At 42.7% G+C, this 13712-nt stretch overlaps 1 protein-coding gene across 5 annotated transcripts; it reads right to left on the reverse strand.

Moving 5' to 3' along the window:
• Nucleotides 1-2802: 2802 nt before the first annotated feature.
• SPRY2 (sprouty RTK signaling antagonist 2) lies at nt 2803-9578 on the reverse strand. 5 transcript variants are annotated; one of them, XM_084537765.1, is made up of 3 exons: nt 8683-9578; nt 8386-8461; nt 2803-4586 (listed from the first exon to the last, which is right to left on the reverse strand). In XM_084537765.1, the coding sequence occupies exon 3, from the start codon at nt 4533-4535 to the stop codon at nt 3594-3596; it is 942 nt and encodes a 313-aa protein (XP_084393891.1). In that variant the 5' UTR covers nt 4536-4586; nt 8386-8461; nt 8683-9578; the 3' UTR covers nt 2803-3593. The 5 variants fall into 5 exon arrangements, with proteins under 5 accessions (XP_084393891.1, XP_084393894.1, XP_084393895.1 ...); XM_084537768.1 differs by lacking the exons at nt 8386-8461; nt 8683-9578 and adding exons at nt 5630-5783; nt 6387-6676; XM_084537769.1 differs by lacking the exons at nt 8386-8461; nt 8683-9578 and adding an exon at nt 8217-8240.
• Nucleotides 9579-13712: the final 4134 nt, after the last annotated feature.

The following is a 13712-nucleotide window of genomic DNA, read 5'->3' on the forward strand; positions in this document are numbered from 1 at the left end:
ATGATCTCAAATCCTTGAAGAACACATTTTATTTCCATCTAAAGTACTATACCTTTTTATTTTCCACTTGAATCAAAGTTTCTTTTTCTTTTTACTGTTATGATCACTATCTCAAAAAAGAAATTATAATCAGCCTCAAACCATTAAAGAGCAAAATAAAAAATTTGCTTGAGGATATTAATAGAGACATTCCTAAGTTACTGTACAAGCAAATTTGATGTATTTATTTGTAGCTCACACCATACGGAAAAATAATTTGCTATAAGCTATTTGTTTCCATTGTTACTATAGCCAACTGTCAGTCCAATCCTGCAAGTCTCTAACTTTATGCAAACATTACAATGACTTCAGAATTCATAAAAGGTTCACAGATCAAAACACTAAAGCAACAACACAACAATTGGAGCAGTAAGAAGGGTTTTCCCCTCTCTCCTGTCTTAATAGCTCTCTTAAAATCAAAATTCTATAGGGTGTATATCTGGCACAGCTTTTACTGTTATCCTCAAAACCTGTGTACGGAAAATTTTCCTTTTATAGACCTAGACTTTCCTATCTCAAAGGACAAAGCAGGTATGCTTTAATAACATTATCTCAATCCACTTGAAAAGCCCTCTTAATTCTTACTGAAACAATCTAATCTATTTGAGGCAAGATTTTGGTTTTATTTAGAATAGTAAAGCTTATCTAATTAAGTGTAATATTAGGTTGTTAACTAACATGCAGAAGCCAACTTTTAAGAGTCTACTGCACACATGCTAATTTATACTAACAGAAGCCTAAATCCCAGAACACTAGTTAGACCAATGTACTGCATAATGCCATCTTCCTGTGTATACCTTCATTCCCAAGTGTCATATATACAACCTAATTCGCTGGTAGCATGCTTACTATACTGAGGAGGAATGTACTAGTTATCCTCACTAAGAACCAAGTGGAATGTGACAACCAGTGTTCAATGTCAAGACCAGCTTCAAATTTCACTATCAACAGGAAGATGGTTTTCCCTTTCCATTAGAACCTAAGTAGTTAAAATATTTGTTAGTATACAAAACAAAACAAAACAATTGCAGTATTATAATTTCTTTAAGAGGACTTGGAGTTGCGCCTTTCTTGACTGCTACACTGCTCAGCCATGCTGCAGTTTGAAAGTTTCACCCTCAGCTTTCCTTCAAGTTACCTTCCTTGAGTGAAATATAAGTCACTGAAAAGTTAGGGCTAATCTTCAGTATTGTCAAGTTCATTAATACAATGAAAAGAATGGGTACACTGTGTACAAAAATCAGTGTTGTGTTGGTTTCCAAAATACAGCCTAAAGGTCAAAGATTTCCCCAATGAATGGGCTAGTTGATTATTCCCAGGCTTGTTTTCAACCAGCATGATTGCAAGTCTAACCAAGGACCGTTTAAGCTTTAGCACCTGATTTTTGAATTAGAACAGAGGAAGGTTACCAACCCCTTCAACATTTCAGAACAAATTTTCTGTTAATAAAAATAAACTAAAAATCCCTGTTTATCAGCAATGAAACACAATCCCACATATATACCCCAACACAATATACTGACACACTTTAGGAATAGACAAATTACTCATGTAACGTAAGCTACCTTCTTCCTGGCAAATTAGACTCAGAAGGCTAAATATATACTGTTTGTCTCTGTATACCAAATTATCCAGACAGTTCATGCAAGAGGAAAGAAAAACAGCTTTTTTTTTTCTTTCTTTCTTTTTCTTTTCTTTTCACTAGAGAGGTAAGGAGGAAAGAAAGGGAGAGAATGAGCAAGGCCTATGTCTCATCTATTTTTGTTTTGCAAACTAGTCAGGACTTGCACTTTTTAATTTCATTTGATGACTGATAACCAATACACACAAACACACAGGTTTTTGAATACTGCAATGTAAATTGCTTCAAACACCAGAACACAGATTAAAATTCAGGTGCAAAAAGATGTAACATTTACTTGATGCTCTGTTTTTCAACCTTTAGTGAATAACTAAATTTATTAGTTATAATTTGTTTTTGTTGGAGAGAGTTCAGAAAAGGCTGTGAGATTTTTCTATGCATCAGCTTAAAAATACTTACAACTATTTCTTGAATGTCAGCTTAAGAAATGTATAAATAAAATTCAACATTAAGACCTCTAAACTTTGAGAGACATGCTCAGAACAGGAAATGATAGTTTGTTAATAAAGAAAGGTAAATCATTCTCTAGACTTCCAGTGGGAAACTTGGCAGGAAAAGGATTTTGACCTCAGTGGAAGGTAACTGCCACAAATGACAAATCAAGCAACTTTCTTCTTATAAGTGAAGCAAATGTTTGACATAAGGCTGGACCACATTCAGACCTATCATTCCCTGTGGTCTATTCTTCTGCTTTTAACAAATAATCCTGCAAAGTTTTGCACCCACCATATCAATTTTTTTTTTTTTTTTTTTTTTTTTGTGGATGATTACTTTTTTCCTATCATAAGCACAAAAGCTCATCACTTATAGAATAGGTCAAGCTTTCAGTGCCTATTAGTCCTAGTCTGGAATGAATTAATGCATTTTCCTATTCCATTTTCCTTCTCTGATGTAGGAACAGCATATGTGACATTTGTGTAAAGGAAGTGAAAATCATGCATTATTTTCAGATGAAGCAGTAAACAAATAAAAGTACACTTGGAGTACACTTCTATTTTGTTTTTCCAGATGATCAGATTAAAGTCACTGTGACTATATTATTTTGAAGTTTGCAATTTGAAGTACTGGTTTTCCCAACTCAGAACAATAAATGGGGGGGAAAAAAATGACAAGTAGCCCAGTTTAATTTCAAACGTTAATATATTTTCTATTTTATAGTGAACATATGCATCGTTCACCCCTTATTTGCAGCAACTATGACGTCCTCATAAAAAGGGGTGACATTTGTAAGATGCCTCTTAAAATAAATATTTCTTTTATAAAATAATAAAACTTCAAATAAATATTCTTTACACTAAACAATATGTTGAAAAAAATTAGAAAATAAAGGCTGAATTTTACTGTAACTGTACAATATACATGAAGTCCAAAGGGAAATCAGAGTCTTGTAATAGGTTTCTGTAAGACAAAATACAATCTAAAAACATACTGATTGATTCACATTCTTCCGAATGTACAACATATTAGTATAATATTTTGTGACTGTGCCATGTCTTATGACACGAATTACTTTTTCACAGTTGAAAATATTATTGTATATACAAAAATATAGCACATTATCTCTGGCAGAAAACAATGAAAAAAGGGAGTCATTTGCTAATTTACAAATTTTTGCAAGTACTATTCACAAACAATAGAGTTGCCTAGGAGTGTCTGTGTTGCTTTAGCTTATGCAATATGTGGGTCACAATGTACTGTATCCTTTTTTTTTTTTTTCTTTCCCTGTATCCCACTAGCTGGATTCTAGCAAGCATATCAGTTAAGATGGCACACAAAGAGAAAAGCATGTCACTGCAAACAGCAAAGTGTATCCCCAACCCTTCTACTACAGTGCCAAGACCATAGTTGCTTAGTTGGTTGCATATGTATGTTAAAATAATCCTTATTACTTGACTATTTCCGATTAGTGATGCTATGTTGGCTTTTCAAAGTTCCTGGGGGGGACACTGGGAACTTTGCAGCAAACTGTGTTTGAGTGTTTACAGCGGCACCCAGGCCTATTTACCCGGTCATAACAGCCCTGGCACAATTTAAGGCAACCCTTGGCTGGCAGGTAACACCACAAGCAAGGCAGAAAGAGGGAAACCACACCCATGGCAGACCATCTAGTGCAGCAATGCGACTGACTGCAAGAGCAGGGGTTGTCAGCGCAGTTGTCCTCATCATCATTAGAGCAGTGATAGAAGAGGCCCTTCACACAGCAAACACAAGTCCCGTAATCAACCACGTTCTGGGCTGAGCAAAGACACTGCTTGTCACAGATCCAACATGATGGGAGGGTCCTTGGATAAGTGCACTCCTTACACTTGCATTTCCCACAGTCCTCGCACCTGTAGCTGTGCGTTCCCAAGTCTTCTTTGCTCAGCGGCTTCAGCTCACTTGACTTGAGCTCAGACTTGGGTTGCATTCGGATTATCCCGTCAGCCAGAGGCCCTGAAGATGATCCTAGAAGTCTTTGTTCGGAGGAATTACTGCTCGTACTTGTCCTCGTACTGCTCCGTGAACCTGTGCTGACTGTGCTGATGGAGCGGGACAGAGGTGCCCGAGGAGAAACGTGGGTTTGCATGTGCTGAATCCGGCTAAAATGACGATGTTCAGGCAAGCCATGGGGCCTTTCATTTTTGGGTTGGGTTGCTAGGCGAGGAGTGGACTTGACCCCAGGCCGTGGAGCCACTGTCGGTCCCTCTGTGTACTCATTTGTGTTTCGGATGGCTCTGATCTGGTCCAAGGACAAGACGTGAACCTGCTGTGCCAGGACATCCCTCAGGTCGGGCTCCCCGTGTGGTCTCCCACTGTCACGTCGAGCCTGTAGCAAGACCTGCGACCCACTACCGTGCTGAGCTCTTGTCTCCATCAGTGCCCGGAAGCGTGCTCACTCCAGCAGGCTTAGAACACATCTGAAATCCTGGAGCAACAAAGAGAGGATTCACTAATTGCAACACATCTCATGCTTTCCAGCAGCCTTTCCGGCCTGCAGGATCCCACAGAACTGCACACATTCAAGCAATGAATCAGCCATTAAAAAAGGAGTCACATCTAGGATGGAGTGTAGCACAGGTCAGCTGAATATGCCTCACTTGGCCTGTTTAGGCTACTCTTGAGGAGAGCTTAAAGAAGATTCTGTTCTAGGTCCATGTATTTTAACTCATGGCTCTAGAAAGTCTAGGCATTACACCTGATAACCAAGACTTCCTAGGCCATCTTCTGGTTAGACTGCGGGTTCTAATGTTGGTAAATTTCAGCTATGTGAAGTCACTCTTTACATGATACTACTGAAAAACTTATTTTACATTAAATAATAATAATAATAATAAAAAAAAAAAAGAGCCTGAAAGTATTTAGCAAGTGTAATGTGAGCTGCTGATGACAGACATAATTCTCCAATTTTGTTTAAAACTGGATAATATTTTGGTAGGCTAGTCTCTTTACACATTAAACTTTACATGATGTAAATAGGAAATTTTAGTTTAATACCAATGGTCCCAAGAAAAACACTAAATAGCAATAAAATGTTTGAGGTTAGACATTAAATGAGTTAGTGCTACCAAAAACTTCAACAGCAGAAGTAAAAATATCTTTCTCCAATATTTTAGTGTGTGTCATACTTGTGTACACCACTACGATTGTTATTTTAAGGATCAATACTACAAAAGCAATGCTACCAGTTTTATTTTTTTTTAAACATGTAAAAAATTCCATAGACTACATTTCCAATTGTGAATATTACCAAGAGTGGCTTGTGGGACAGAGGCATGCACAATACAATCAAACAAAGCTAGCATCCAAGAAGACTATTTGATTGCAATTATTACTTTAAAGGATCATTAACTACAAAGTTGAAATGCAAACTGAAGAATTTAAATGGAAAGCCAGTAAAAGACCCAGAATATGTGAACTTGTACATAACTAACTTCCACATTAAAATATGCACAAATTTCAAGCACTGACCTCTAAATAGTTAGTATTTGTTTTGCCTTTATCATATTTTAAAGCTGTTCCCAAATCCAATTACCTATACAAAAATCCAGAACAATATTTTACAATTAAAACCCAAGCAGGAACCAAACTTCTTACAAGGACCACACAATGTCTTCAGTTATACCTAGAAAGAGCACCATAGTGTTACTCTGTACACATCAGTTACCAACAATAATACTATACCACAGTATAATAAAATATAGCCAAACACTTTAACAATGAATATCTCAAAACACTGTCTTTATTCTAACAGCAGCGGAAAACATTTAATGTTTTAACTCCTGGCATCCTACCCTCAAGTACGTTTTCTTTCCAAATAAACAAAAATAAAAAAAAAATAATAAAAAAAAAAACTGAAGTTTTAAGAGTGACCTAATGCTTTAAATATTGCCAAATCCTGGTTTTGCAGGCAGTGTCATGGTGCCCCCCTCCCAAATAAAATAAAATAAAATAAAATGTCTTGCAAAGTTGTCTTGAAGCACTGCTTCTGTTTTCTTCAAAGTAAAGTTTTAAAGTATAAAATGCTTCAGCCAACTGGCTAAGTAGGCATTCCCTCATCTAAAACTGTCTCGAGATAAAAAAGAATGTAAAATACGTTCCCCATCCTTGAGAGCAACCGGTAACCCTATCTGCCCTCCACCCTCTACCCCCCGCCCAGACTTTAGCCAGCAAAACTCCTGGCTCTCCAGCAGTGACAACCCAGCGCAAAAGCGGAGCTGACCCTGACCTGCGAGGCGCTTAAAACGACCCCGGTCTCGGCGGCAGAGCCCCCCTCAGACGCACAGGTGGGAGCTGGAGGAGAAGCTCTGGCACTTTGCTCCCTCCATCTCCCTGCAGCAGGTGGGGCGCGGCAGCCCCCCGCCCGCCGAAGCTGCAGGCAAGGCAGCGGCCCCGTCAGTGCAGACAACCTGGAGATAAAGAGGAGACATCCCCTGGGCTGGGAGGTGGGAGGGGGCGGCCGCAGCCGACTTATCAGGAAAGTCAACCCCACGTTTCCTTTTAACTCTTCCCCCCCGTGCCCTCCCCCGAAAGATGCTAAAGAAGCCTTCCCCTGCCGGGTAATGCCCGGCGCCCTGCAGACGGTTTGAGACAACACCCCCAGGACAGCTGGGTAAAGGCAGATTACCCCCTCTCGCCTCGCCATAAGCATCCCTTCAGGTCCAAAGCTCCTCTCGCTTTACCCATTCTCAGCGAGTTGTCTGAACGAGTTCCCCCCTCCCGCCCCTGCCCAGGAGGCATTTCTAGCTGAACATCAGTCCTAGCCGGGCGGTCTGCCTTCCTTTCTCTTTGATAGATCTGCTAACAGGTCAAGATGTAAAGCTCCAGCACGTTTATTTGCAAACACACATATGCCTGAAAACTCCTCTGACCCACCACTTCTCGCCTTTCCATCCACCAAGCCCAGGGAAGCAGCGCTGGCCTTTTTGTGTGTGCGTGTGGGTGATAACACCATTCCCCACTTCCAAAAGCCAAAGTCCACTCTCGCAGAGCTCAAGTGCCATGATTGCTAACTTTTTCTAGCTGGGATTTTCAAAAGGGCGAGTGGGGGGCCGGGTTTAGTGCTCGCAAGTTTGGGGAACTGCGAAGCACAAGGGGCTTCTTGCGTGCTGTGGAAAAACCCCGTGTCTCGCTGGCTGGGAGAAGGAGAGCCTAAGGGGTAGAAGTCCTCTGCCCGTGAATTTCTGTTTTGTGTCCGGAGCCTGTGCAAGGCACCCCCACCCCCATCCCCACCGCACACACACCAACCACCTCCTCTTCTTTCAAAGTGCTTTGAAACCCCCATTAAGGGCCGAGTGTGTGATCGGACTATGGATTAGAGCAAAAGGAACTTTACCATCGGGGTGGGGCAAACTGACACACAAATAACTTGCAGAAAACACCAGCAGGTTTTTTTGTTGTTGTTGTTTTGTTTTTGTTTTTGTTTTTGTTTTTTTTTGGTATGGGGGCTGCTGCACAGTAAACCCACCAAAAGGTTAAAAAAAAATAAAATAATAGAAGCTTCCCTACTCCTCCACACATGCACTCTGCACACTTTAACGTGGGGGGAGAAGTTTCCCCGTCTTCTGGATCGAATTAATTTCATCACACGAGAAATATACATGTACACACGCACATACACATATTTATCCCAGGCGTGCACTCACTTCCGAATTGCACGGATCTCCCAACGCCACGACAAGACGGGTGTAAATCACGCACTGGAAGGCGGGGTGCTCGCTCTCCCTCGGGCCGGGGGGCACAAGCAGCCCCTGCCCTCGCCTCCCCCGCCGCGCCCTCCCTTCACCCCCCGGGGGCTCGTCGGAAGCCCACGCGTGCCCGGCGGGGCTGGGGCGCTCAGGACCGGCCGTGCCCTGCTCCCCGCAGCAGGGAGATCGCGTCGCAGCCCCCCGCCTCCCCTTGCAGCCCCCGCTGCCACTGCCTGCGACCCCCGCGCAGTCCCGCGGCCCCCGCGCAGCTTTCCGCCCCCCGCGGCACCCCAGCGGGGCGCAAACGCGGCTCAGCCCGCAAAACCCTAGCGGAGCTCCCCCCCCCGAGAGAAACCGCTCCGAAATCCCACCTCCAGCTCCTCTCTGGGAAAGGAAGGAGAGGGGAAGGGGGGAGAGGGAGAACCTGTGCGAATGGAAAAGGGATCGGCCTCAAACATTTCCACGAGTTTTCTTGGAGCAACCAAGGGGGGGGGGGGGTTACTGAAAAGCTTGTTTTGCAAAGAAGGAAAAGGCTCTCACCGTGATCGCGGCGCTGCACCAAACCCCTCTCTCTCTTGTATTTTCTTCTTCCTGCGGTTTGCAAATAAATCCAGCCCTAAAGCAAAAAAAAATTCTTTTCCAAACTCTGCTTTAGTCCAACTTGCAAATTAGAATAAGAATGATCACCATGTAAAAAGTCCAGAGCAAAGTTAGGTCCCTATCCCCAGATCGATTATAAATACGTGTGTGCGCGTATATACTATAATAATAATAAAAACACCTCTCCGGATCTGGATGGGGTTTCTTTGCTTCTAAAAAGAAATCACTCTCACATACACTTTCCTTTTTTTCGTCAATGAACAGGAGGCCGAATCGCCAATACCAAGTCACTTTTTTGTTGTTGTTGCAAATGATCGAGAGGAAGGGGAAAGCCAAAGAAAACAAAATGAAGTGGATCTAAAATAAAATCCCAAAGCTTTCTTCCACTGAGCTCCTCCAAAAAAGCAACTTGTGCAATGTAGCCGTTCTGCTGAGAGGCTGCTCGCTGCAAGCTCCTCTACCCTCTCTCCCTCTAGCTTTCTCGCTCCCTCTGCGAGCGTGTGTTGCAGGCAGCGCTGTGGTTTGCAATCGGGGGGGTGTTTTGGGAGCGCAGCGGATTTGTGGTGGTGGTTGTTGTTGTGTGTTTGGAGGAGGTGGAGGAGGAGGAGGAGGAAGATTTGAGATCTGTAGGGGCTCGGCGTTTTTCTGCTCGCTCGCTCTCCCCCTCTCTCTCTTTTTCTTTCCGGAGGAGGTAGGGTGATCTCTCTGCAAAAGCAGCAGTAAATGGCGTCATGTGGATCTGAGGAGGAACAGAGCAGTTGTTGTCCCAGAGGATATATCGCATCCGGTCCCAGCTCATTGGCTCTGCGGGGCTACATTCACTGGCGCTCCCAGCGCCCTGCCAGCACTCCGAGCTGTGGGAGGCATTCAAAAGGGCAGCGCTGCCTCCGCCACCAGCACCGCTGCCACCAGCGCCCCGGCCCCGGCCTGGGGAGCCCCGCAGTCCCGCTCCCGGGGCCCCGCGGCCGCGCCGCCGCCCGGCTCCACCGGAGGCTGCTCCGTGCACGCTCGCACGGCGCTCGGGGCTGCTTTTGTGCTCGCGTGTGTTTATTCAGAGGCAGGCAGCGCTCGCTTTACAGGGCGGCCCAGGGGAGCTGACTTCTCCCGGGCAAGGAGACCCGTTCCCAGGTGCTTCCCTTCCCCCACTCCTGTTCCCCCCCCCCCCCCCACACACACACACTCAGTGGAATAAAACTTTAACTTTCTGTTCCCCCCCCCCCAACACCACCCCTTCCTTTTCAGCAACAAGCCCCTGGCCAAGCCGGGGAGGAGGAAGAAGGGCTGCATATTCCTCGGGGCGTTGTGCCGCGGCTGAAAACGCAGGGGTGCGGAGCGGAGCCCCGGGCTCCGCAAGAGTGGGGGTGGTCGGGGGGGGGAGAAAGCAGCAAATCCCCCGCAGGGTTTGCGGCGGGGGCCCGGGCCAGGCTGCTGACAGCGAGCCGCGGTGCTTTCCGTGCCCCGGGCGATGGGGGAGGGGATAGGATTCATTTTTATTATTTTATTTTATTTTATTTTATTTTATTTTATTTTATTTTATTTTATTTTATTTTATTTTATTTATTATTGTTTATTTTATTTATTTTACTTTATTTCATTTCATTTTACTTTGTTTCCTTTTACTTGTTTATGTTGCTTTTTTAAAAAAGAAGAAAAAAAAAACAACCTTGGTTGCTGTTTTCTAGTTAATGCCCTTTCGCCTGTGGGAGCAGCTCCCAAACGTGACTGTTCATCTTCTGAGTGTCCCCTAACACGGTGCCCTTTGGGCGAGCTTCAGTCACCGGCGGGGCCACTGTCGCTGGGCCCGTGCATCTTGCTCCTACATGTATCTTTAAGCGCGCAAAGCAGCGTATCCACGTAGGCATGCACAGAGTGCTAATATGCCCGTATCACGTGTGGCCCTGCTTAAAATATACACAGCGTGCAGAGCAGTAATGCATTGCATTATTTACATGAGCTACTCTCGGTGCAAAAAAAAAACAACAGCCCTTTTTAAAATACTGGAGGCAATTTGCAGGCACTTCCTCTTCTACACCTGCTAGTCACCACTTTTTGAATGAGGTGGTCGTTATTAATAAACATAGAAGAAGAAGAAAAGAAAAGAGCAGTATAGTACACTGACGGCCTTCAGGCTTTCATAATTTTCTAGGTCGATATCCATTCATCCACAGTAACACTGTGCAGCCACACGTTATTTTTCGTAGTCACTTCACGGGAGGATGCATCGGGTAGCACAGGTCCACATTCGTCCTCCCACGGGGACTTCACCAGCATATTCTGGGCACAATGCTGCCGCCCTGGCTCGGATGCTGCACCCCTCCCGTCCTCACCCTCCTCGCCCCGGGAGAGACGCGGATGGAGCCCCTCTGCCGGAGCCCTGAGGAGCTCAGGGATCGCTTTTAGGGAGGGCTCCCCGCCAGAGGGAGCGCAGGGGTGCGCGGAAGGAGGAGGGGGACAGACACACGGAGCCCCCCGTGGGAGCCCTAGGCCTTTAACGCTCTGCGGTGGGCGATCATCAGGATCCCCAGAGTTGGGGGTGTTGGGGGACGAGGTGTTGGGGGGCATCGTTTGCAAAGCGAAGGGCAGGAGGAAGCTCCCTGCTTGGAGCTGCACTGCAGAGCGTGTCTGTGGATTCGCCGCGGGTGGACCCGCACATCCTCAGGGGAGCACTGCATGGTCAAGACTCTTGTTTCCTCGAGGAAATCCATGGGGTTCATCCGTGAGGGATGTGCACAGGTTAAAACACTAAACACTGGGCAGACAGAAGGCACGATGTTAATTTCACTTTGCTGTGGAAAGAGAGAAAAATCACTTCCTCCCACATAGTAAAGCCAAAAATATGTAAAGAACTCTTTGTATGAGTCTGTTAGATTATTTCTCAGCATATAAATGGAGTACATAAACTGAAAAAATCATAATAACATTTTTTTTTTTTTTTTAAATGGGGCAGTCAGTGGTGCAATCAGCAATTTAAATGCCAGTTCTCAAGTACAGGTGTATACACTTAATATAGTGAGTAGTCCTAATGACGGATATGAAAACAGTGAAGCTGTTTGTATTCATAGAGCCAGTCAAGTGTGCAAAATGGTGAAGTATCAATCTCATCGGAAAAAAAAAAAAAAGAGAGAGAGAGAGAGAACATAAAAAGTAAAAGCAAACATACAGCATCCTACCATTGCTTAGTTTGAAAGAGAAGCACCAAACCTGAAAAGATTTGTGCACCAGATTATCTACTTAGCTTGCATACAGATAATCAACAACAATGTACAGGTATGAAAAATTAAGCATACATACATATATATATTATTATTTATTTTTTTTTTTCATATTGCGATCTCAAAGCTGAATGCACAGACCTTTAATTTGACGATTTTTTGAGACCAGCTTTCACAGGATTACATACATCACTCACATTTCACGGTTCTTGTAATGGATATTGGGTTAATGCATGTGACTATGTTTCCCCTAGTGGTTTGCTCTAACTACTGCAAGATCTTTTATTTTTTTATTTTTTTATTTTTTTATTTTTTTGCTTTTAGCCGAAGCAGACCTTGTTTTTGGAGAGGAAGGTCTTGAATACATTCTCAGCACAGGAATGTAGCTGTTGTACATATATGTGTACACAAATACACACGTTTGTATATATATACATATATATGTTTAAGATTTCTTAGAATAGGAGCAATTCCAGTGACTTCAGGTGAAGGGTTGGGCTGAGAGAGGTCTATAATGTGAGATCTATCTGAAATAGTTGAAACTTTTCATCAACATCCTGAAATTGTCTCATAAGATTTTATTTTATTTAATTTTCTGACCCAAGACCCAACAACAGTTTGTATTCCCTCTTTCTGTAGAGGAAATGGGAGTTAATTCATAAGTAGGGAACTGATTCTAACAAGGGAATGAATGTGAAGTGAATCTGCTGACTGCCAGAACTTTTTGTGCATTAGCTCATGAGTTAATGTACTGATAGAAGGATATTGATTCTGCACATCCTGGAAGGACTAAGTTTGGCTATATGCTGCTTCTAATGCACTGTATTTCCTTAGAAACTTCAAACTTTAATTGATTGCCTTTCATGTCTGTAACTTTTTTTTTTTTTTTTTTTTTTTTTTAAAAAAAAGGTAATGCACATAAGAGAGTTACGTAATTTTTTATAGGAGCTTGTGATTAGCTGCAAAGCTTTTTGCCTACCGATAGTTCACTAAGATTCTCAGGGCAGACCAGGACACTTAGATGTAGTGTACAGAAAAACAGAGAAGTCTTTACGGTGAATGGATGGATTTTTTTTTTTTTTTTAATGGAGAAACATATATATATATATCTGTGATTCAATACCATTAGTTTTGCTTTTGTGGTTTTCATTGTAATTTACTCAGGAGACATCCCAGAATTCCTTAAGACTAGAAAATTAGTGAAAGCAATACATTCCGCATGCTACTGGGAACTCATTCTGGTGTGACAAGGAACAACATTGTTACATGTGAAAAACAATAAATGCTACTTGGGTTTGGAATATGCATGGTCTGCATCTACTGAAAGTTGGTCTCCCGCTGTTAGTGATGGGCAGATCTTCTGGGATTAAGCTACTGTCATTCAGATATGGCTAATAATTGCCTGCTTCCTTAAAGGTGATATAGGCCAGAAACTTCACCCCATCCAGTAGTTGTTCTGGTACATGGAAGGACAGTTGCCAGGAGAATATTTTTCTTGTTGAATACAACAAATGTATTTATGTAAACTTAAAAAAAAAAAAGCAAATCCCTTTCCCGATTCTTCTGAAATTGCACTAAAGAATATGTACATTTAGTATTTATAATATAATGTAGAATTTTTGCATATAAATTGTTCTAATAAAGCTAGTATGTTCTTTGATGTGCCATTCAATATTATTTGGTTATATTTGTATCCTTGATAAAATCAGCATTGTTTTTTTTGGAATTCAACTTTATAAAACTTTCCAGTTTATACAATTGATTTTATAATTAGTTCCCTTCTTTAGGACCTTGAGACCAAATGTTCCAAAGTAGAACAATTTGGCATGGGCAAGGCTAGGTATAATTTATTTGGTAGACTGGATTTATGGCATGCTTTTTCTTTTGTATTTGTTTGTCCTATGATTTTCCTGCTAAAATTTTCAACTGCTTTGGTTGAAATCATGAGACTGACAGAACAGACAAGCCATGTCTGTCAGTATTTTAAATGCTGCACTTTCTAGCTTTATTTAAATTAGAGGCTAGATAACTCTGGGCTTGACTATACTAGACTTT

Source organism: Aythya ferina (assembly GCF_964211825.1).
Source record: "Aythya ferina genome assembly, chromosome: 1".
NCBI classification, from domain to species: Eukaryota; Metazoa; Chordata; class Aves; order Anseriformes; family Anatidae; genus Aythya; species Aythya ferina.